Raw genomic sequence first — 26,151 nt, forward strand, 5'->3', positions numbered from 1 at the left:
AGAGGTACATGTGGAGGTCCTAGAGGAGTCTAGGATCTAATATAAAACCTAAGATTTTAGAAAGAACCTACACAGGACCGAACTTCGTACACACATAAAAATATCACACTGTAATTAAACAAACGAAAAACTAATGTAGATACAAAGGATGCCTCAGATGGGTTGTATAAGCAGTTTACTCTTGCCCAATTGCCAACTTCTCAGCTCCCAGCAGTACTTAAGGATGAGAAAGATGGACTTCTCACTGCTGACAAATAGTGATATGAACTACGTCACAAGACGAGTCCTAGGATACCAAAAAAAGTGACTATGATTGGTCAAAACGAAAATACCTTTCCTACACGTATTTTCAACAAGTAATCTGATTGTAACAGATCGAAGAACTGTCCTAAATTCCCAGAGCTCGTAAAGGCAAGAAAGCTGTCGGCCAGTAAAGGCAAGGTAGTTGACTAGTCTGAACGTAGCTTTACTCGTTGGTGATCCGTACTTATCCCGAAGTCCTGATGGCCGAGGAAGAGGCCAAGCGTTCCCCGATATTTCAAAAGTTTTCTCTGGCCGCCACCCAAGGCTAAAACACTCGAAATAACGCAGTAGCAATTCGTGTGGGCGTGCTGCCGGACGGTCAGCCTGGTCACACTGGTGTCCGGTGGCAGGTGGAGCAGCTTTCGAGATGGATCCCTCTCTGTCTTCTCTGGGCTAGTCCAAACGGGCGACAGATGCAAAGGTCGCGCTTACGAACGAGGTCTATGGAACTGGGTTAACCAAATTCCCGATTAGCTATTTTCCGAGCTAACCGCTTGTCCTTTAAATCGCCAGCTCATCCGAGCCATTCTTTGTCCAAAATCAACGAGCATCCACATCGATCACTACTGACCCCCTTTTGAGAAATCTCGAAATTCAGGGCAAGTTACTCGCAATTTTAGTACTTTTTATTTTTTATCTCATTTGTGTTATTAATGTGGGTTAATATGCGTTGATAGGGTCATTTTATGGTACCGGAGATATCCCACTGAAATTTTGAAAAATTTATATTAAAAGAAAGTTTATTGTTCTCTTCGAGAACTAGTTAAGTCAAGTTTAATAAATATCTATAAAATTAGTGGGAACCATAATAATCAAAGATTAAATTCTTTGGAGTCTTCTTGATGACTCGTATGCTTAACTTCTACTACTTTCGTCAACTTAATTCTTTCTCCTTCAAGATTCGTGATTTTTTAAATTTATAAAACCAAAGTCAAATTTGATCAACCACAATTTTGAAGACCTATGTGCTTACTTATTTAGAAATTTCTGAATTTTACAAATCATAATTTTTTACATTTTTGAATTATCCAATTTGATAATCATTTAATCCTACAATTCAAAAATGCATGTACGAGTATATAAAGAATATGTTCAATGAAGAAATTTATTAATTACTCGATTCGCAAAGAAAGGTGCCCCATTTGGCCCCCAGCAAAGTCGGTACTGTCGAAAAGGAGCAACTCCGATTGCCTTCACCTATTGGCCCGACCAGGACTCGACAGGTTGGTCTCTCGGATGGGCAAGCGAACAAGACGATTGAAAATACCTCCTCGGGATTCTCGTCGTGATTTCGTAATCCGTGCACCCAAGAATTGTAGTATTCCACGGCGGGGCTAGGCTTCTGGCATGGACTAGCACCTGTCGCGCGTCGCCGACAGTGGAAATAGCTGTTTTCAACGTGGAGTAACCTGCCTAGAGCGTCTTGCTACTCGCTGACAGAGAGTAACGCGCTTACGTGGGTGCCGCGAGATTAATTACTTGTACCAATTATTAAAATAATAATAATCGAACAATCGTGGCAGCCTAAGTCATAATCAGATTAACTCGCAAATCTCTTAACTCAAAAATTGTCGAGATTACTAAATTAAATTTAACAAATTAACAAAACTCAGAAACATAACTAATTCTAAATCGAATTGGAAGAAATTTGTAAATCTTTAATTTTGAATATTTGAAAACTTTTTAAACTTGAAAGTATCTCATTATATACACTATTGAAAGCGAATTAACACTCGTTTGAAAGCGAATTGAAGGAGCATTCAAGGATATAAAAATTTGGAAAAGTTGAAAAATTCGAAAATTTGTAAGACATGTGCTGCATGCAGAAATACTATAAGTATTCGTATCCATCGGGAATAATCTACGATGCCAATAAGATTGGTGAAGATGGATAATGCAGGGAGGTTAAAGAGCTTCCGTCAGCGTATGACGGAAGTATGGAAATCATCTTCCTCTGGCAGCGGGGTACGAGAAGTCCCAGCGAACTACTGGTTCGAAAGCTCTCTAGGACTATTTTTGTTCATAAGCTGAATAGCGGAAATAGCCTAGCCTAGCCCCTGGCCTAGAGCGTAGGCTTGACCGGCCATAATAGCGTCTCTTTCAAGGATATACCGTGACGTCACCATTTCTTTCAAAAACGAAATGCAACGTCGTCAGCCGCTATCGAACTGACGTCTTCCGTCGAACGTTCACATTACGAATGTTGACCGATCGACAACGGAAATTTGATTTTCCGTTTGAAAGAATAATTGATCTCGATCCGTTCTTTGAATGATTATTTTACCAACCAGACATAGATGTATGATGTTTAATGCGCATCTTTTATAAACGGTGCATTATTTACCTTATCACTTTTGGATTTTTTTCAGTCGGAAAAAATATACACAGATAATTTGTTGTTTTATATCAGCGTTGAATTATATACAGTCCCGAGTACATTCGACTTGTCCAAACAAACCTCCTTCTGTTTATTACAACGGATACTCTTTATGAGGCTATCCGAAGTGTGTATAAAAATTTTATTTTAAAAAGTCGTTTCGTGACGATGCAGAATTTAAAAAAAAAATCTTTTACAATGCGGTTCTCGGTTTTCTGTTACTGGATATTGAAATCTGCTGCTTTTTCAGTTCGTTGATTCACATAAGTGTGTTCAACTCTGAGGTGTATTTTACAACGCGAAATCTGAATATAAAATTGCAGGTGATGTAACAAAGAGTATTAGAAATAATATGCAGAATAAGTGGAACAATAATAAAGTGTGGATGTATCAAGGATAATATACAGGTTTGAAGTTTGTGGATAAAACTTTCATATTTTGAAAGTTTCCAATTTCAAAACAATCAAAAATTCTTAGATCTTTTAATATCCCTTCAAATTTCTATTGTACGTTTCTTAATTTCGAATTAATCGAAAAGTAGAATTTTGCAAATTTTCAAATTGTCGAATATCTCACACTCCCGAAGTCCCTAAATTTCCAAATTCCATTTCTTTCCAACTCGCAAATTTCTACATTTCTGAATTTCCATATTTTCAACCTTGTACGTTTCTTAATTTTTAATTCATCAAATGTAGAATTTTGCAAATTTTCACATTGTCGAATGTCCCATGCTCCCGAAGTCCCCAAGTTTCCAATTTCCATCTCGCAAATTTCTACATTTTTTTATTTCCATATTTTCAACCTTGTACGTTTCTTAATTTTTAATTCATCAAATGTAGAATTTTGCAAATTTTCACATTGTCGAATGTCCCATGCTCCCGAAGTCCCCAAGTTTCCAATTTCCATCTCGCAAATTTCTTCATTTTTTTATTTCCATATTTTCAAGCTTGTATCTCTTAACGTCCAATTCACCAAATGTAGTCATTTCCAAATTTTCAACTTTCCCAAAATTCCCAAATCCCCAAATTCTAAAATTTCACTTAAATTCTAACACCGCCAAAATATTAATAAGTATATTATTAATTTCTTGTCAAATTTTCCCCGAGAAAACTATATGTATTATGCGATCGCGATGACGCGTTTTCGATAGCTCGATAATCCGCGCACCCTTGACGCCGGGGCCCGGGGCACACCGTGCTGCACGTTCGCCAAATCCGACCTCCTCGTATCCTTGCGACTATTTTCGCATAACGCATTTCAACATGATAGATGAGAGTTTTCTGCGTTTCCTCGACGTCGCGTTGCTCGAAACCTGCCAAAGATTCTGGTTACAGAGAGCGTCGAATAATTTAGGACCGCGGACAATACCTGTCGTTTGCTCGAGCGACGGGATTCAATCGTGAACGTTTCAAATCTATCCGAAACGCTTGCCAGCGTGAATTTGCTCCTCGATTCGTCTCGGGCATCGTTCGAGCACCCTGACGAGCGCGGATAAGAACGCGGAAACTTGGGCTTTTAAGTAGCGAGATAGGTTCGATAAGGGCGGACACGGTTTCTGCAGTCGACACGTGTTTGATCGCAGACGGATTCCTCTTTGCCGTAAAAATAGACCTGCTCTCGGGGCTTTCGAGGGGCATCAACTATAAACATGTGTAATGAGAAGACACCCTACCGTGCACCACCTTTTTACTTCATTTATTTTCCTTCTGTTTTAGTTTAACTTCTGGGTAGATTCGTGTTTTGGAGACTGAAGATATGGGTGTACAATAACCTGAACAGAGGTGTTTGGAAATTTGAATATTTATATATAAATTTTTCTAACTTCCCACATTTGTTGAATTTTAAATTTGAAATTTTTGCGGTTTGTATATTTGTGGAGCTGTAAATTTATAAATATGTAGACTTGTAAATTTGTAAATCTTTAAATCTGTAAATCTACAAATCTGTAAATCTATAAATCTGTAAATTTATAAATCTGTAAATCTATAAATCTATAAATCTATAAATCTATAAATCTATAAATCTATAAATCTATAAATCTATAAATCTATAAATCTATAAATCTATAAATCTATAAATCTATAAATCTATAAATCTATAAATCTATAAATCTATAAATCTGTAAATCTGTAAATTTCAAAATTCCACGATTTGAAATTTCCGGAATGAGAAGAACAGAGTGCAGTTTGAGAAAGGAATAAAGAACAATGTACATAAGAAAGGAAATTGTAATCTTTGGAACTCCTCTCGTTTCGAACGTAAGATGCTTTTCTTGTAACGTAATGACTGACTCGACGCCAACAGCGGTTATGTACGTTTGGCTACGTCTCTTCCGCTTCGTTTTCTTAGTATTTTGTGATAGACTTCCTTCTATTTGCCTTCATCTTGAACACTGTAATTTTCGATATTATTCACGTCTTAAAAAATAAACACGAGTAACTGAAATTTCTAGTGTACCATAATTATGTTTTTAATATTTAAAGATTATAAGTGTATAACATAGTAGATTGTATCTAGATTATTATATCAAGAACTACATTTTTTAAAAGCAAAATATACATGAAATTAATGGTTGTTTAACAAAACTTTCAAATACCACGAAACATCAATGTTTACTGAAGTTCATTCAAATATTTTGAATTAGTTTATCAAGAAATTAGAAATTCCTTTCATTAACAAAAGTGTAATGAATAATGTATTAAAGTTACATGCAGAATGTACAATCATTTGTGGGACACATAATTTGCCTCTTGTAAGAAATGCCTTTTCAACTTTCATATAGAATCTTTTCTTTAAAACAAATAAGTCATCAGACTTTCTCTTCATAATCAAGCGTTGAATCAATAGAAGATCCTCAAAAGTCTTCTTGAAATAAGACATCGAATTAACCGTCTTCCGTAACTTTCTCCATAAATTTACTTATCGTTAGTGCAGAAATCCGCGTTCAAAAAATACAATTCCAAAAATATACATAATTTAATGTGTTCAACGTGGATGAGAATTTCGAAATTTCTAATTATTCAAAAATCAACTAGATTCTTCATTTCTTTTTCTCAAGATAAATGAAAATGAACTTGTACCACTTTCGAAATAAATGATCCACATATATAGTATACAATTTGCATTAATCTTTAGATTAGTTTAATTTGTTCAATAAATTTGACAGATCTGTTTCGAGTTGTGCCATCTTCCTTCGGCCCTTTCGTCTATAAACTTGAAGAAAGATAGCTTCGCTGTGTCCCTTCGTCTGATGCAAAACGTCCACAATCACTCAGCCGATGTCGTTAGTAGTCAATATCGACGTACAAACGATCGCGTGTCTTTTATTTATAACCGTGCCACGTGTCGTCGGGGTTCGAATTAAAACAAAACGTAAGATAGTGTAGGTCTGTTGGCAGCGACCGTCCGCGAACCCGTTGTTGGTCGCGACGAAAATCGCGATATCGCGAAATTAAATATTTGGCATCGATCCTCTTCGTCGGGCATCCTCGAAGAATCGTCTCCCCGTATTAACTCGCGAAAATTTCACCTGCTATATTTACTTTACCATTAACTTCCAAATAATTTTCGTACTTTATTAATCACGCTACAAAATAAATCTCGAGGCACTTTTAGAATGAACTTGACAGACAGATTTATCGTCTCGCGCTCTAGTTGCTCCTTTGTTGTGTCTATGTGCGAGATTATCCATCGGAAAATGTAAGGTTTTCTGATTGAAGTGTTTCTTATATGCTGACTTTTGAAAAATGGGTTCCGAAACAACGACACGATGCAAAGAAAAATTCATGGAACTTCGCGTATTGTACTTTCACCTAAAATAAAATGGGTGGATCATCGTATTTGTCTCTGTCTACGGATACACGTAATATGTACGTCTCGAGATGATACATGAGCGTTAAACACGTGCAGTTTCAACGAGACTTCGAATGCAATATATCGAAGATCAGGAATTGTTGGACAGGACTTAGGTATTTGGTATTCATCTATGTGATCAATATATATACATGTTTAAATTGACTGTATGAAAACACTGAGGCTAATATCGTAGTTTCGTAGGAAAAGTACTACAATGCAGTTTTGATCAAAAGTGTTCCCAACTGAAGATACGAAACTAATTTGGAAATGTAGGCATTTGGAGATTTCAGAATTTGAAAGTAGGTATTTGGGAACCTAGAAAGGAGGTAAAAAGCTTTGGAAATTTACAGACTCGTAAACTAGAAAATTTCAAAGTTCAAGAAAATGGATTATGGAAGTTCAGTTCTGAAGTATACAAGAGAAGTTTAGTAACCCAGATATTTCAGGCTTCAGAGAATCCGAAAAGAATGCGAAGAACGAGAAATGTGAAAAATTGAAGAATTTAGGGATAAAGAAACGTGAGAAATTAAAGATCGAAGGTTTATAAATTTAGAAATACGAAAGGTTGAATATAAAAATGAAGTCGTAACGAAGGCTACGTTGCAGGCGAGTGCGTCCTCTTTCCTTCTTACCCTTGAACGCTGCAACGCGACTCACGGATCAACCTAACGCGGTTAATTTGGAGAACACGAAATTCGTACCAAAATTAGACGTGAGAATTTCGCATCGATGCGTACGGATAGAGGCATGTCATTAGGGAATCGTGGTGACAGCCGCTATTATACTCTCGGTGGTCTTGTACGTTGCCACGGATGCCAACTGTCGGTCGGTGTGTCGGCTACGTAGAGATGTCGGACTATATTTGGGACGTTGAGCTGCGATTACTTCACTGGCCCAGTTGGCCGTTGATCGGACCCCACGTATTTTTAGTTTAGGTCGTAAGCACCCCAACACCGACACACGCGTCGTCGATCGCGTTCGCAAATTACTCGTGGTGGCTTGCTCGCCTCGTGTACGCGCAGCTAATGAACGTGTACCTACGCGCACCGACCGGACTGCCGTGTTTTATTATTGGAACCAATGTTACTCGTACAGAATTTTACATAAGTGGCACCGATATTCCCGTTAACCCTGAAAACAAACGAGCACACCGCTGCTCGTACCACCACGCCCGACATTTCGCCGCGGTCCGATCGTTCTTGATCCGCGGCTGTCAGCTCGCTTGACAGACGCGTTGACTCCGAGACTTCCTACCGGAAAGAATGTCGTCGTGACGCAATCCTACCGAGCCAAAGACCTGTAGTTGTTGTTGTTGTTGTTCCTTCATCCGTGCATGCGCATCTTCGCCTAGTACAAATATACCCTTGGCTGGGTTCCTTGCAACCTTCTCTTGTGTTTAACCTGTATCCTCTTAAGGAGTTGGGCCATCTTTCAGACCCAAAATATCGGTCTTTCTTTCAACCAATTAAGCAGATTCGATTAGGACAATTATATCTTGCCTGCGTTTTTTACAGCCTTTTATTATATTCAATTCTTATTCACTTAAGGAGTTAGGCCATCTTTCAGACCCAAAATATCGGTCTTTCTTTCAAACAATTAAGCAGATTCAATTAGGACAATTATATCTTGGCTGCGTTTCTTACAGCCTTTTATTATATTCAATCCATATGCACTTAAGAAGTTAGGCCATCTTTCGGACGCAAAATTCAATGTTTCTTTCAACTAGACAGATGAATAATGTCTTTCAAAGATTTTATTGTATGTACATGTTTATATGAACAAGAAGTATGAGTTATATGAACATTCGCTCGTTTAAACATAAGTAAATAAATAAACGTCTTACTTAAATTTTTATTGAATGATAAACTGGATCGTTGTTATTTAGTAAGAAAGCAATCACTTCTCGCTTATAACTATAATGGCATGTGTTGGTACATGTTTTTTGTTCAAGTATCGTATTAACTTGTCATACTCGATGGACAGGTTTTTAACCGGTTAACAAGATCAGCTTCTGATGATGCACTCAGATGTAATGATTTTTCTTGGTCAAGGGTAAGTGTACTTTGGCCTGGAGACTGAAGAAAATCTGAGTAGACTGAAATCTTTACACATAAAAATTGAATATAAACAAGATGGATGAGATACTTTCTTCACTTCTTTTGAATTAAGAGAAATGTAAGTTGCACGTGATCATACGTTCGAGTAGAACACAAATGTACTCGCATTACGATGACAGGATTAGTGAATTAACCCTATTAATAATTTTGAGTATCTTCAAATCGACCCGAATATAAATATTCAGAAAAAAGGATCCAGTCGTTTGGAATTTTATTCGAATTCCATAAATCTTGATCATCATAAAACTCTCGAAATGAAAATAAATAACATTTGTTAGAATCGAGTTAAGAATTAAGACTGAATGTAAAGCAAAGTTGAAAGAATACCTACAATATTTTGATTTCCTCTCTGTTCCTTCCAATATTTATAACAGATGTTTTATATTCGCCAGTTTAAAATCCAACAATAAAGACATTAATAAACTTTATAAGATCTCGTTCCAATGTACGGAATAAAATTCTACATGTTATATACTTTCGAATTATTCGTTCAGACGCGTATTATTAATAATTATTATTAATAATTAGTTCATCGGCCTACTAATCCAGATTGCTTCTCGTATCAGGCTCGTTATAGGAGATACAGGGATAATTGAGCCTAAACTCCCTGTTTCTTTCAACCGACCTACCGGTTCGCTAGAGAAACCTGCATCCCGTCCATCTGTCAACGCGCAGCTAACCACGTGTTATCCTCTTTTCTCGTTATTTCAAAACACATCAGAAATTAGATTTTTAGGAAGCAAGCTGGTTCTCTTCGGTTCTCGATACAGTTCTAGATCACGTTCTGCTGTATGTTGTAGGGACACAAATCAGAAATACGTAGGGATATAATGTGTGATCACCCGTTGTGCGGTGGTCTACTTATACGGTTCAACGTATGACAACACAACACATGACTACGCACAGTGATTACAGTGAACGGTACTGACGTCAATTTCTCAATTTGAAATTTTGACCATTTCTATATTACTAAAATCGAAATTAAAAAATTTGGAAAATGTGGAGTCTAAAAATTGAAAAACGTGTAAACTCAAAAGCAGGAAAATTTAAACGTGTATAAGTTTGAAAAGTGCACAATGTGAAAAGAAATGATATCAAAAATGTAAACCTGCCTAATCCTCCGTGTATCACGATACTGCAGCGTCACGTTTGTGAAAGTGCGATGAAGTCGTCCAAGTCATATAAATAGATGTCATGTAGCGATACTAAACCTTCACCCCTGCAATCCTTCAAGCGAAGAGTAAAAAGAAAAGCAGTCCCTAATTGACCGACAAAATTAATCATCCATCAGTTTAGTTGCGACTCGCGAGTCATCTTGTTACATAGAAAGCACGATCGTCAGGGGATCATCGTTCAAGCGTGTTCCACGAAGAGCGATGATGGACGAACGACACCGGTCGACTTTCCATTTCATCGTCAGAAAGTGAACGTACCCGGGCCTGTCCCGCGCATATTTTTAGGCAACCGGCAGGATAACACGAAATTAGAACGGACGGCCTTTGTACGAGGCGCGTCATTAGTTGTTTGCGTGGCTATATACCGAGCGCGTGTTACGCCCGATCCACTCGCTGTCCCTGGGAGGCATTATTGTTGCCAGAATCCAGAATAGACGTATCTTGCACGCTGCTCTGCCCCTCGTAACCCCTATCTGTCATTCGGAATCTCAACTTTGATCCTCTTGATGCTTCTGTTTAAATCTTCGCTCGACTGCCTTTTCTCTCGCGAGCACCACTTGATTTGTGGACGCAACCGAGAGCCAACCTGGTCGCAACTCTTCCACCTCTCGTTCAACACTCGGACCAAGGACCGTTTTAATTGCTGTACGTGGACGGTTATCATGCGTACACGCGGTACGAATTTAGAAACTTAGGAATTTTCTGATTTTTCTATTTCGAGGTTTGGGGATATAAGAGTTGGAAAGAGAGTTCAGACTTCTCAAAGTTCAAACTTGGAAGTTTAGCAATTTAGAAATTAGTGAAATGGAGAAATTTAGAAAGTCAAGTTTGGGAACTTGAAAATAATGGGCTGGAAGATTTGGTAGTTTAGAAACTTGGAGAATTGAAATTTTCAGGTTGGAAGAAATGGACACTACTATTCAAGAAACTTTAAGATTTAAAGACGTCGTGGTAAATTTTGAATTGTAAGAATTGTCGATCTTACAGTTTACGCGTTTAATCTTGAAATTTGTCCAAAGTTTGGAAATCAGGAAATTCAATTCGATTCAGCTACTTTGATTTTTTCACGAATTTTAGATCCAAGAAACTTAGATGATATTTAGAAGTTGGACAATTTCGTGTCTTTTAGAAAGATAACTCTCGGGACAGCGTGCACCTTATCATTCGAAGAGGAAATTCAGTCTGGGACGTGTTACTTCCTATCGATCATTCGAGCTGACACAGGCTGTCTCATCGTGGATGTTTAGCGGTTCGTTTATGAAAACGTCCATAAATAAATAGAAATCGGTTTGTGGCTGGAAGCTTGCAGGCTTGGAGCTCTATTTTCAGGGCACCGTCCGCTGAAATTTACGTTAGCGTAAAATATCAAAGTTTCTGGAACACGTGTTCCGGCACTTAATAGTAGCCGATAAATGTGGACGCCTTCAAGATGTGTTGGAGTTGGTTAATTCGTTGTGTTCGATTGACAAGGAATCACGCTACAAAAATTTAACACAACATCCTCATGATGAAAATAATCCTAATCATTACGGTTACAATCATGATCAGCGATGTCATTCGTTTTGTATTTTTACGTTTTTATGCGTTATCTGTTAATGTATTTTCTGCGTGTTTAATTTCGTACATAAATTAACTTTTCAGGAGGTTAGGATTGATATTTTGTACTTGACATTTCGGAATGTACAGAGTTTCGGGTTTTGGAATTTCGATGCTTTGGAAGTTTACGATTGTGCAGCTTCGGTCTTTGGAATTTAGGAATTTTTGAAATTTTAGGAATTGTTTTTTGGAAATATTGAATTTTGTGGAGTTGAAATGTTGGGACTTTAGAATTTTTGATCTTCCACATTTTGGGGTTTTAAGATATTAGAATTAACAAATTTTGTAATTTTGGTATCGTGGTATGTTAGATAATTTGAGAGCGACACGAGATTTTTCATTTTTTAACTTAGAACCCGAAAATCGACATATGATTAGGACACATTCGACCACAGTAATAAACTTAAGTTAGTTAAAGAAGACGAATGAGTTAAGAACCGTGAAGAAATTAAGAATCGTTTTCCCGATGAAAGGTGAATTCGTAATAAGTTATCGGGCGGTTCTCCGCTCGAAAGAGACGGTTCGAGTAATGATGTCCCGGAACGTCGGTACACTGCTCGACTTTTACGTAACGCTTTATGTTTTACCTAAAAATAACACGATGCTTTGAACCACCGCGTCTTCGAGCAAGCGACGAAGTAACGAAGTTTATTTTTGTTCGTCATAATGAGAAAATACCGATAGACATTTCACGGAACTTGTTAACCTTCTACTTTCGCTTGTAAAAAAACCGCGATCGCACTTTACTCGTATTAACAGTCCACATTATCTGATCCAAATTATCTCGAAATTCTGTGTAGAACATCGATGCAATTGTTCAAATAATTCAGGTTAAAAATTTATTATCGAGTTTGTCGATTAACCTCACCAACCTGAACATCTTAACAACGTTATTGTAAAGTATGACTTTACCGAGCATAATTGTTATATTTGACGCACGTGTTTTATATTCAAGGTCATTTCAAATATATCTATTTAAAAAATGTAATTTCAGAGATATTTTCGGTGGTACATATTGTGACAGAAACTCAATCTACTGTTAAAGGTTCAAACGAAATTAAATTGTAAATTAGCTTCGTTAAAAGATTATGTAAATTTTGGCAGTAGATTTATTCAATTAATGTGTCAGCACTTTCTTCAATAAATCCATATATTGGCTCACATTTTTGTCTTATTTAAAAAATTTACCAACGAAGTTTCTCATGATTCAAAATGAAACAAAGACTAATTTTAACAATGTTATAATTCATTAATTTTATAAAAATAAGAACGAAAACGTGCAGTTACACTAAACGATTGCAAGTGTCTGCCAAATTTTGTGTTGAAAATATTCCCTTGACTAATGATCCACGTTCTAGAAAATGGTATTAAACGATCAGTGATGCTGATCAATAATATTTCTCATGCATTCAAACAATAATACGTTGTATAATTAGATTTCAGTTACGTTACGTTTTGTAATATCTTCTTAAGAAATGACAAAACATTTTGGCCAACTCGATAGCTTCATAATTAGTACCTGCGCACGCGAAACGTAGAAACATTAACTACTTGTTATTTTCGAATTCGTAGCAATAACTTAAATCGGTTCAGGGATGAAACTGCTACGAGGCACGAACAATTGCGTGCCTTAATATTTCGTTTCGCAATAGCGTTGATAATCCATTGTTCACATCTTTAATGCTGCTTTTTCTTTACCAAACTTGGAAATCAATCCCTGTACTTTGACGAGTCTCGAAACACTCACAGCTCAAATGTGAAACCTTGCTTATATTTTTTCTTCAACTTGAAGTTTAGGTTTAGATTGAATTTCTGTCACAATATGTACCACTGAAAATATCTCTGAAATTACACTATTTTTTGAATAGGTATATTTGAAATGACCTTGAATATAAAACACGTGCGTCAACTATATAACAATTACGGTAAAGTTATACTTTACAATAATGTTTGATAAGGTGTTCAGTTTGGTGATGGACAAACTCAATAATAAATTTTTAATCCGAATTATTTGAACAATTGCATTGATGTTCTACACAGAATTTCGAGATAATTTGTACAGTCAAGTATCGCTGAACATAAAATGCTAACATTTTAATATTATATGAATAGTTTTGACTGACGCGTCTGGCAAATAAAGTTAAAAAAGAAACGCAATTTCCTAGTACTCTAAATATGAAGCATTTAGTCTGCAAAGTAAACTTTCCATGTACGATTCTACATATGATTTTCCTAGTTCTAATGTTTGTATGCTGTAAAACGTTTGACGTTTGTTTATTTACTTATCAAAGCTCGAAACTGTATACTCCTATGCCAATCTTCTGTAACGTGACATAAAAAGAAGTAACGAGCTACGTTTCGATTTGAAACCCGATTGCTTTTTATTCCCTCTAATAAACTCCGCGGTATGATCAGATAAAAGCCGCCATTACGTATACCGTACTAAACCGTACAATCTTTTGATTTAAGAAACGTTCCAGCATAATTTCGATTTGCAACGTTTATTTTCGATCGAACGGCAATATACACCTACTTTCGATACTTTCGATCTCGTAAATGCTATCGTAGAAGTTTCATTTATGTACTCGGGACGCATGGCTCACAATATATTATGTTTACTTTAGCGTGTCGTGTTTGTACTTAGCGGTTCGCCGATCCATTTACTTCGCATTTATTCCCTCTGAATCGTCATTTTCCATGAAGACGCGGTTTCGTATGCTACGTCGATGAAACACAAGGGGTGCACGAGACTTAAGAATAAACCGTGACACTGGCTACGGCTGACCAAATCGAAAGATTTTCCCTACTGCGTTATGCTTCAGAATTTATTAACTTCAATTATAAACTTCTATCTGTATATTGAAATACGTAGAAAAATTCTGTAGATTCTCGTTATATTATCTGATTGTATTTGAAGATTCTTGAGGAAATAACTGAACAGCTTGCATTTTTAGCACAACACGTTAAGGACAATTTAGGATAAACTAGATTCCTAATGCGAATAGTATAATGACTACCCTTCGATTTCTTAAAATACTCGTATAATAATTGATTCATTGTGCACAATAATTTTGTTGTCATTGTCCTTTTCCAGCCCGTACCACAATTGACCAAAATTACCCAAAATTATCTTGAAATTTCATTATCCAAATGAAAGCCTTCCGTCAAAAAAATTGTACGTAAAAAAAAATGAGACAGATGTAATTTCATAACAAAATAAAAGATATAGAAACGAATTTGAAGATTAAATTCTGTATTAAGTGTACATGTTAAATAAAGGCTCTAAAAGATTTAAAGATCAAGCTTGTATCTAAAAATTATCATTTTAGCATTGTTATTCAACGTGAGGTTCTAATATAAGTACATTCATTATGAATTTAATCGGTGACGTCGAAACTGACGGAATTATGGGTACAGTGATTAGCTATCCCGGATGGAACGAATTTAACGTTTCATGGACGACGCGCAACCCGTGACGTGGCCGTATATTAAATGTATTTAGGATCCGTGCAAGCAGAACATTGACCGTTGCCTCTCTTTCTTCTACTTCTTCATCTTCTTCTTCATCTTCTTTTCACCCCCTCCGACCTGTAGCTTGCACCTCCTACTTTTACACTCGAGGCGTTCAAGCGCCTCGTCGCGTGGGCGTTTAACGCTTCGTTCCTATGCTCCTATTTACGAATAATATTCCTGTTTAACGCACGCCGGTTGAGAACAAACAGACTTTGCTGAAAACCTGAATTCTTTTTACTCTATCTATGCTTTACTGGGAACGAAGCAGGTAGAATATGATTTAGCTCCGAGACAATCGGACTATACTTTCTTTTAATTTTCAATCGGATTTATGGAGCAGAGAACAACGAATGCTAACGGGTACTAAAAGCTGAGAGCATTTTTTCTGTAATATACGAGCGTGTCCTCTTTGGACGAAGACGCATACGTCACGAGAATGAGATCGACTGTCTCGAGAATAGAAAGTTTTACGTTTAAACGGTGACAAAGAATATAAAAAGAATGGGTTGCAACTTGAACGGGGAGAATGCGCGTGAAGTATACGGATTTGAATATTCTTGAACGCGATAGATTTATGTAGGAAAAATGCTGATTCCATCAGCGTGTTTACTGACAAATTTTGAATACCAAATATCACTATTCATACCTATTATTCTTTTAAATATTCGTTATTTATCATTTAAAAACTTAATTCATTTTCTCATAACTTTTACTCTTTCTTGTAATGTACCGAAGGGTTGATAGTGGAAAAATATTAATTATTATTATTAATAAAGAAAAATACCTTACATATTTGTATAATCTTACCACGTTAAAGTTTCCCAAATTTCTGTACAGTAATTAAATCTGATTTCTTCCAAACCGCCATTTTTCCTTGGAATACCATGTTCGAACAGAGCAGAGACAAAATTGGTACCGAACAATTACCGAAACGAAGATGTTCTTATTTTAGGTTCGGCACATATTGGACCATAATTATGTAACGTGCCGTGGTTTTCACGAGATGAACAAGGTTCGCGCCAATCGACGCGTTCATGTCCACTCGGGCAATATACCGAATCGAGCGATCGAGCCTTGTATTCGTGGCATTGTCGTGTTCGCCTCGATAATACAAATGATCTGTCCAGATGATTGGCGAAACAACAAATTTCCCCGGTTGGTTTCCATCGTTGGGGGTCGTAGTCGATAGATTGTCTTCGAGGTTGTAGCTGATATCGTATCTGGACACGCGCCAAACACCTATTTTCGATCTTAGGAAAAATGTGTACCTTGAACGTTTCCAACAGGAGCATTGTGTGCAGCGAAACTGGGTGTACGTTTGTACAAATTCTTCATTTTACTTTGATGCCCTAAAGTCAGCGGCAGTAACGTCTTCGGGTGAGGGGGTCTCGCGGCGAGAACGATTTAACCTTCAAATTTTTTATTTTAGAGATTTAGAAATAATTTTTAAGATTTTCAACATTTTTGTTGGATTTGTAAATTCTTGGATTCCCTGATTTCTAAATTTTATTTACAAATTCAAAAATTATCAGAATTCACAAATCCCAAATTTCTAAATTATCAAATTACTAAATTTCTAAATTTCCAAATCCTCAAATTCTCATACCCTAAATTCTCAAACCTCACAAAATCCAAATTCCTAAATTACCAAATTACCAAATTTCTAAATTCCCCAATCCCCAAATTCTCAAACCCCCAAATTCTCAAACCCTAAATCCCCAAATCCCCAAATTCTCAAATCCCCAAATTCTCAAACCCCCAGTTCTCAAACCCCAAATTCTTAAACCCCCAAATTCTCAAACCCTAAATCCCCAAATCCCCAAATTCTCAAATCCCCAAATTCTCAAATCCCCAAATTCTCAAACCTCAAATTCTCAAACCCTAAATCCCCAAATCCCCAAATTCTCAAATCCCCAAATTCTCAAACCTCAAATTCTCAAACCCTAAATCCCCAAATCCCCAAATCCCCAAATTCTCAAACCCTAAATCCCCAAATCCCCAAATTCTCAAACCCTAAATCCCCAAATCCCCAAATTCTCAAATCTCCAATTCTCAAATCCCCAAATTCTCAAACCCTAAATCCCCAAATCCCCAAATTCTCAAACCCCCAGTTCTCAAATCCCCAAATCCCCAAATTCCAAAAACCTTAAACATCTAATCTTCATCCACAAATTTTCAAAATTCCAAATCTTCAATTTTCCAAATTTCCTATTCCCAGAAATAGTTACATAATAATATCAAATGATATTTCATTCACATTATTGAATGACCTACATCTTTATCATTTATCAGAACGTGGATTTACTTCGATGAGTAACCCTTCTTTCAGACTTTCCACAACTAATCTCCACCGTTAATCATCAAGGGTTCGTTAAGACACCATTGTCCCTCTTTCTTTACAGTTATATAAGTCGTGAAGTATAAAAAGAACAGAATTTCAAAAATCGAAGTCTTCATCCCTGAAGACCTTCTTTAATCATTGTGTGACTGTTCACCATAGTAATCCGCGTTACTTATCCGTCACACAAGAACCTAATACTTAAGTCAATCTTATCGTGTTATGTCTTTACTTTTATCATCATCTGGAAAATAAAATTGATCGTACGAAGGAAAAGGATTTCCATCATGAAGAGTTCTTCGAATGTAAATATACATTCTTTGACTATATTAATATATAATTACAAATATTATCGAGTAGTGTATTATAATTTTGTATCTTAGACAAATTGACGCATAATTAATAAAATTTTATAAAGCTTAGAAACTGAATACGAGCTATCAGAGGGTTAATCCTCTGCTGTCGTGAAGTCTCTGCTGTGAGCTTATTTTTCTTACTTCTTATCTTTTCACTGTTTATAAACTGTACAAATTTATTTTACTTATAACCCTGCAATGAATGATTCTGTTCTATTATGTTTACTAGAGAAGTGTCTAAACTTTGTAGTCGGAGGTAGTAAATCACATTTTTGGGTATTTACAGAAGATCAAATAAAAACCTAGTAATAAAATATGAACTTAATATCGTGTTCACGTCATTATAGCAAAAATTAACTGACTAAGAAAGACATAATTTTTGCCACGCAAAAAGTTCAGGAAACGTGAAAAGTGTCACGTTTCAGGAAAAGTGGGCTTAACACACTTTGCCTCTGCGGTCCAGATATGTAATAAAAATAAATCAGCAAGCAAAACTGACAGAACAAATCTATATTCCTGTATATAAATAACTGGAAATTCAGAAGCCTCGAGACTCTACTTTTCGAAGACGTTACAGTTAAGAAACAGAACGCAATTAAAAATTTCACAATCCGATATTAATCGTTCAATTTCACACTTCATTTAAGAAACACCTGGTGCATTAAAATCGTGGTTCCATTCTGTTGAAGAATGAAAGAAACGCGATGCGAAATAAGCGCGAAGGATGAACCGTAATGGCGGCCAGCGTCCTGGTACCGGAAGTCGGCTGGAGCTCACCGTTCGAACGCATCGAATCGTTCGTTTATCTCGAATTCTCAAGTTGTTTTTTCAATTGGCGAATCGATGCGTGTCGGCGAGTCAATCTCGAGGTTCCACGAGCGTGTCTGCTCGGCGATATTCGAAGGTTAAATGGAAAAAACTACGACGACAGGCACGGGAGGCTGTGCGGCCGTCGCCGGGACCACTGGCTTCCGGCCAGAGTTTTCCCTCGTTCGATGTCTCGCCGCCAGGTAGCGACGCCTACGGACTATTTAAAGGAATTTCGGCGAGGTTCGTCGCTTCGTTTCGTTGAGCAGCGCAGGCGTTGCCCTTTGAATGTTTGTTTGTTTTCGCCCTCCGACACCCTTCATGTAAAGAGTAAATATTAAAAAGGAAGAAGCAGCAGCACGCGTCATCAAGAACGATGCCCAGGGAGGAGTAGTTAATTAACGGATAATCGCACATAATCAGGGAGAAGAAGAAGAAGGATTACACGGTTGCACGGTGTGCGTGACACAATTTTGCGTTCGCCTTGATCCGCGCCGTACGAATTCCGTGCCGCCTCGATCAAAGTGCGACCCGGGAACACCCCACGAGCCGGGTCGGTTCCTGAGAGCCTGGTGACAATCGACAAACAAGAAGAAAAACAGACAAGTAGTATTTGGTAAGTCCCCGATTGGCCGCGCGACCACCGCCGCTGAACATCGCCGAGATATTTAGTGTTTTTTGTGATGGTACGCGACACAGTGTGAAAAATCATGGGAGAAGCAGTATTATAGAACCCGGCGAATCACATGGACAATCCGAGAAGTGTTGTGCGACGAGTAAAGCTAAGAGGGACTAGCAATCGTGAACCGCAATTGTGGAAACTTGTTACAAAAGCGTGGCAGATTCTGTCTAGGGTGTATCCCTGGATCTCGATCATCGTGTGTTCTCGATGCTCTGTTTCGGTGTCCAGTGATCATTTGGGATTGTACGCTTGTCGAGGAGCGAATCGAAAAGAATGAGGATTAGTTTACGGGATTACGAGTTAGATCCGATTAGATTAACGATAGTATGATACAGAGATAGCCTTCCGTTTTTTCGTTGTGCTGGTTTCGATACGTTATTCATAGTAGACATCAAAAGCTGTCTTTCAGAAAGTCGTAATTCGTCCACGTACATTAAAAGTTGGATAGGCAGTTTAGTTACTTTGAAGTATAGTACGGCAGCTTAAGTAGCAGCCCAGACTAACATAGCGTATTGCTTCATCGTACGTGTCGATGTGAGGCTCATGTTACATACAAACACGACCTCTACTTGTTTGCCAATAAACGTACTACATTTCCTATCTTTATAGCCCGTCCACCGTGTTGCATCTCATCTTCAAATAGAAACGGTTCCGCCGTGCCACCAACGATTCGAATATTATATCACCCTACTATCCGTTACCTAACAGTATTATGGCATTAACGTTTCGCGCTCGATTTCGTTTCACTGAATCATTCGTACACTTCGTCGCTGGCACCTCGGCTGCTCGCGGTTAAAAAACGAAACACTCCCTTATTTCTTCGGTGGAAGGAGAGGCGGGAGAGGCCATACGGGTGTTGTTTAAAAATAAAAACACACGAAATCGAGCGAGAATGAATGTCGGAAAACGAAGGTTAGGCAAAGGGGTGTGATTCGGACGGAAGGGTAGGTAGGGACAGTTAAATAAATATGAAGAGAGCGAGAGGATGATAGGGGAGAGGAAGGGAAGTCAGAGTGGCTGCTGGCCATCTCTGCCAAAATAATTAGGAAGTCGTCGTCAGAGACGTGCTAAAATCGTCCGCTGGGGCACGCGCGATTTGGCCGGCTAGTCGCGTCCCGGGCGTTCGAGCGAGCTGGTCGTCCGGACAGCTTTCGGACCGGTTCCCAAGTGTTCCGCAGTCCCGTGCGACCAATCGACCAGCTGTAGTCGTCGTCGTCCTTTTGCCGCGTGCCTTTCTTCGAAGTTTGTCCCCCGCGTGAACCTTGATATGATCGCTCGTGCACTTTCGTCGCTACCACGGGACAACTACTTGTACTAGCGTTCAAAGGGTTAGTTTAAACCCGGATTTTCACTTTTTACTTTTTTTCGATTTCCCTTGCTTAATAAAGCCTTTGGACATAGAGATATCTTTCTATGCATCATCGATCGTTAGGTTCCATCAAGGTCTTGAGTCCGAGGGTGCGTTTAGTACAAATGAGCCAGAATGCGGAGTAGGCACATTTGTTTGTCCTCGTTTAGTTTAAACGATCATTGAGCAGACTGTTCGGTTGCATCAAACAGCTGGATGCAAACGAATGTTCGCGCTGTTTAAACCTCGGGTATTCGGATACGAATTTAATCGCGCCAAATTGAATTCTACTTAATATAATTGTGTCAAGTAGAATTGTGTCTTGAATTGAATTGTGTCAAATTGACATCCATTTGAATTGTGCTAAATTAAATCATATTAAATTGAATTGAATCGCACACTGAATCGAATTGTGTGAAATTGATTCGCTTTAAATTGAATTATGTGGAATTGAAACGCATCGAAAATCTTGTCAAAATTGAATCGCGTAGAACAGTATCGCACCAAATCGAATCGTGTCGAATTGAAGTGCGTTGATTTGAATTTTCAATTCGAATCGCGTCAAATTAAATTACGATTTGCATTGTGAATTGTGCTGTAGTGAATCGCGCCAAATTGAATCAAATCAAATTGAATGACATAGAATTTGGCGAGTAAGCTTTTTTATGAGGATTCGTTTACTTTTAAACGCACCCTAAACAAATCAAGTTAGTATCCGTGAATTTGTAGAACTTGTTGAATGACGGTAGAACAGGATCGCAAGGCATGTTCTCAATGCCCGAAATCGCTCATGACCGTAACCCCGATTGACTCTCCCGGCTACTCCATTCACGCTTAAGTATAGCGCTAACCTTGGCTTCGGTGTTTGCTACGACGACCTTTGCACTTGGGTGGAATTTTAAGTTCCGGTACGCGACGACCTTGAACGTAGAACAATCTTTGTGACACAACGAGGGATGCGATCGATCCTGGAACGATAGTTCCCCTGTACGCTTTGCTACTAATATCGTACTATGACGTATCGATAGAATAAGGGAGTTGCTTTCGAGATCTTCTCGTACGTTGCCACGACACGTGTCTCGATAATGGAATCGCATTCGATATTCATTACTTATCGATAAGTAATAGTCCCAAATATTTAATAAAACGGTCAACAGCTTTATTTTCTTCTGCATCGTATAAGTTTGCTACTTTACGACGTTTATTTTGTTTCGGTGTGCTTAACTAAATTTATTGACTAACGTTTCTACAATACGACGAGTCGCAGTTGTTGTAATCGTGGAAAGTTATAAACTTAATTTTAGACACGAGCGTAGACATTGGCTATCGGCGCGCATTACATAACGTGAATTCATATTGGGCAAGAAATTAAAAAAAGATTATGATAATTTATTTTGAATTCGCTTCTTTGAATTGCAATTACGCGTGTGATATATATTAGACAAATTTAAACGTATATCAGACTTTATTCATTTTTTATTACATAACCTTAGTAAAAGATTTCAATATGGTACTTCGATCACGATATTTTACAAAACGAATAGTGTGCTTGGTCGATAAATATATTAATAAATCGATACGTTCGATCGTCGATGTTTGGTTGCGGACTATCGATCGAAATGATCGAGATGAAATTATAAGAGTAACAGGTTACATAACGACAATATAGCGATGTCCTTTGAATGTCTTAAAATACGCGCCAAGGAAATAGACTAGCAGAAGACTGAAAATAGCTGAGTGCGTCATACTTGACGAACGCTGTCCAGCCAATGGCGTCGCTCCACATGCTTGGTTCATTCGACTCGCACGCACTTTCCTGCGTCGTGTTGCGCCGTCTCTGTAACGCATTTCCCACGTACGACACAGTAAACATTATTCCACGGAATTTCTCGCTTCGATAAAGGAAAAAGATATCGTGTTTGAAGAAACGAGAACTCGTCAGCGGACGTTTTCAATTTTAACTTACTAACTTATGTTGCGATCGTAAAATGACGCATGCGCAGTTGTGCAGCAACTTGTTTAATAGCGCATTCCGCCAGGTGGCGCACGTGTGCAATGATTTGCCGTTCGCTGTGTCAGTCTCACGGAAGAAGAGGTTTGCTTAGCATTTACGGGAAATATATCGTAATGAAAATGACGTGCGTCTCAAATTTCTGTGCCCGCGTATCGTGATACGTTGCGACCTGTTCGTAGAACTTTTCGTTTTCAGTGGCCAGCGAGTTGTTTGTTCGTGTCAGTTCGTTTCTGTTTTCTTCCTCTCCTCTGTGTGCTCGAGTGAACCGTAGGGACCCGTAACTAACCTAAATATTCGACAGCCGTAACGTAATTTCTCAGTGACACGTCGCCAACGAATACTTTGTGCTTGTTCTTTGGTGAGTTTCATGTTACTACCGAATCTTATCGAATATTTTCCTTCGAATTTATCGGGATTGTCGAATTACGTGTATCGTAGAAACTTTCGTGGCTAGGCAAGGATGTTTAACCTGAATTGGTTTACAATGTGATCGTATACACGCGTGATTCTCGTTAGTTTCTACTTCTCGTGATTATTTCTATTTTGAGGCATGTTTTACATTTTTTTTTTATGAACACCGTTCTGTTTGTTGTATCTCGATGTTTTTGATGGTTAAATTATTAAAATTCAAATCCACATTTCTCGTAGCTAGTCTGTAACGGTTTTTCGATTGTTTAATAATGTCTTTGTTTTATTTAGTTATATTGATTTTGAATATGATTGTTTTAGTTTCATCACCTATTGGTTTCTTTTATTAACTATGTAAATTATATTCCATCAGTAATCTTTTAATATAAAATTTCTAACCTATAATTTTGTTTGAATTGCAGAAACTACAGTGTGAATGAACGTGGTCAACCACTGAACAGATAAGATTAGTGAAGTACCAATATAAGGTAATCATGGAGGACGGCCATTGCAAGACAGTGGAAGAGGTAGTAAATTACTTTAACGTCGATCCTGATAAAGGATTATCCGCTGATCAAGTGAAGAGGAACCAGGAGAAGTATGGTCTCAACGGTAAGTAACTGCATTGTTTAATGTTATAACACTTTTGTCTTTGCCCATTGGTTCGTACGTGCAATGATTATTCTTTACCTTATTAGCCACGGAACATATATAGATTATGTACTTTTAGCATAAAATCAGATATAAATGATATTATTTACTATTATTATATATCAAATGAGATATCTAATTATGTTCTTTCACATTTTTTCCATGTTTGATTAATAAAACAAACCAATTTTGAATTTATTAGAAATCACTATTGCATAAATTCAATATATAACTTACTCTGCACTTTATTAACCACTATGCTTAACATAAAATTAAACACAGTGGATAGTATTTGCTGCTGTAATATATTAATACGTTGACTGCCACATCATCCATATCTGTATAATGTTTGAATTATTATAGAAATCCATCACTTGTAGTATTTGGAATTTTGTTATTTCCCTAATAAGAAAAGTCTATGTTACATACCTGAATTTATACGCGCTAGAAATAAATTATTGTAAAAATATTGCAGAACACTGTGAAATATTGTGAAAATAACTGTCAGCAGTTTTGATATAACAGTCAACGTGTTAAATGTGTCATCATATTTTGGATGTATACATGGACTTACCATTATGAGTCACTAATTATGGATTAAAATTTCCAATATTTTTCGCACATTTGATAATTGATAAGTTCCTGAAATTTTAGAGCATTCATTCGTTTAAACTCACTATTCAAGCTATACTTTGTTAACTACAAAAAATACATGTGTTACAAATTAAACGTTGTTAGCATAAAATACACTACACTTACTATTGCAACATATTAAACACGTCATCATTTTTTCTTTATGTATTACACATGCAAATGAATAACTTAGTACGAGGGACAATTTAAAAATTTTTACTTTGTATGTTGTTAATCAGTGAACTGTTGATATTTTAAAATATTCATGGAAAATCACTGTTGTGTACTTCAGTATACAACGAATCGTAAAGACGACTTTATCGAGCTACTTGAGCTAGCATTGGTCTATACACGACGCACGATGTTTACCCCCACTCTTCTCCACTCCACTGCCAGTCTGCTGGTACACGTGTTCTAAGTTTTCTCAATGGCCCGCATCGATGAAATCCCTTGAATCACCACACTACACCCTAAATACCGTTTATTAATGTTACGTGTATCGTGATAATCGTAATATGCCAGATATTTTTGTTCTCGTATAACGAGATTATTAGTTCGTTGTTGAAGCATTAACCTTTGGGCGTTCAGGTTTTTGCTGACTCAATCTGTGGTTTAGAGCAGAGACAGTCATTGTGGATCGCGAACTGCTTTTCGACGGGTCACGTTAAATATTAAAAATACTCCATTGTGTACATTTCGCATTCATCGTTGTTTGAAAGTTAAAATAGGTCGTTTGATCGATGAAGTTCATTTGTCTGTTTATTTCAATTTTCAATTAAACCATCAAGTGTAGTGTACATTTTGTTTTACAGAAATTGCAATTTATTATTTTAACGATGTATGTAGTCGCCTCGAAATCGTGTTATCGTTTTTTTATATTTTAATATTTTTATCGTCATAGCGAGATCGTCAGTTAATTGTTGAAGCATTAAAATAGGTCATCTGATCTGTGAAGGTTTATTCAATTAATTAAGCTTTAATTATAGGATAGAAAATTTTTAAAAAATTTCTGTTCATTATTTTAATGATTTATGAATTATCGCGGACGGGTTTAAAATTGTGTTACCAGTCTTTTCAAATTTTAAATAACGAAGATGGTTAAGGTACCTTTTATAAGCTAAATTAATGAAAGTTAGGTGTACCACGGTGAGGAGAAAATTGAGCCGCTCCCTTTAATTTTTAGTCACTATCGAATTATAAAGTGTCCGTCTATTTAATTTGCGAACAATGAGTAACTTGATAAAATAATCAATCGAAAGCTTCTCTAGTTTACGAAGTATCAGATACCATTCTCGTGCTCCAAAAAACACGTCACTATCTGTGCCTCTCCAACAGCTGAAAGCTAAAACATGTAACTATTTCAGGCGCACTCAAGAGTGTATTAATTATTCCAATGTCTTACATATCGCGAGTCGTGAAACCGCGATGGTATCGAACGATAATGGACATAAATAAATACAAGTCGATATCGAACGATTAATATGTATCCGTGGAGGTCTTTGTTTGATAAAAAAGAGAAGCTACCCGATAAGCTGTACTTTCATCGTCAGTATACCGATCAATTTTAATATATTGGACTGTTCAAAATTTATAACACTTATTTTTATTGAAATAGAGAAATTTTCTTAACTTCCTATTTTTTTTAATTTCTATTTTTCTAGGGCTTTCAGTTTTTAGTTTTCAAACTTTCTATTCTTCCAATTTATAATTTGACTATTTTCAATTTTTCCCATTTCCAATTTTTTCAATTTCCAATTTGCCTATTTTCAATTTTTTCCAATTCCAATTTTTTCAATTTCCAATTTACTTATTTTCAGTTTATCCATTTTCCAATTTGCCTATCTTCAATTTTTCCCAGTTCCAATTTTTTCCAGTTCAAATTTTTCTAATTTCCAATTTGCCTATTTTCAATTTTTTCTAGTTCCAATTTTTCTAATTTCCAATTTGCCTATTTTAAATTTTTTCTAATTTCCAATTT

General features: G+C 37.0%; 1 protein-coding gene and 1 long non-coding RNA gene across 9 annotated transcripts in view; one reads left to right on the top strand and one right to left on the bottom strand.

Moving 5' to 3' along the window:
- Positions 1 to 21,913: 21,913 nt before the first annotated feature.
- LOC143265307 (uncharacterized) lies at positions 21,914 to 24,913 on the bottom strand. Of its 5 annotated transcripts, XR_013039721.1 has the most exons (5): positions 24,300 to 24,846; positions 24,115 to 24,182; positions 23,778 to 23,942; positions 23,289 to 23,579; positions 21,914 to 23,134 (listed from the first exon to the last, which is right to left on the bottom strand). It is a non-coding gene; the product is annotated as an uncharacterized LOC143265307 (long non-coding RNA). The 5 variants fall into 5 exon arrangements; XR_013039715.1 differs by lacking the exon at positions 23,289 to 23,579 and having other exon boundaries at positions 24,394 to 24,913; XR_013039717.1 differs by lacking the exon at positions 23,289 to 23,579 and having other exon boundaries at positions 24,115 to 24,239; positions 24,394 to 24,913.
- SERCA (ATPase sarcoplasmic/endoplasmic reticulum Ca2+ transporting SERCA) overlaps positions 23,376 to 26,151 on the top strand; it is a 46,273-nt gene continuing 43,497 nt past the window's right edge. For all 4 annotated transcript variants that reach the window (XR_001097120.2, XM_012294261.2, XM_012294260.2 and 1 more), the window contains exon 1: positions 23,376 to 23,501. Coding sequence is in view for 3 of the 4 variants with exons in the window: in XM_012294261.2 (XP_012149651.1) it covers positions 23,384 to 23,501 (118 nt within the window). In the remaining variant the exon portion in view is untranslated. The remainder of the gene's footprint in view (positions 23,502 to 26,151) is intronic.

This window comes from Megachile rotundata, chromosome 1, assembly GCF_050947335.1.
Source record: "Megachile rotundata isolate GNS110a chromosome 1, iyMegRotu1, whole genome shotgun sequence".
Taxonomy (NCBI): domain Eukaryota; kingdom Metazoa; phylum Arthropoda; class Insecta; order Hymenoptera; family Megachilidae; genus Megachile; species Megachile rotundata.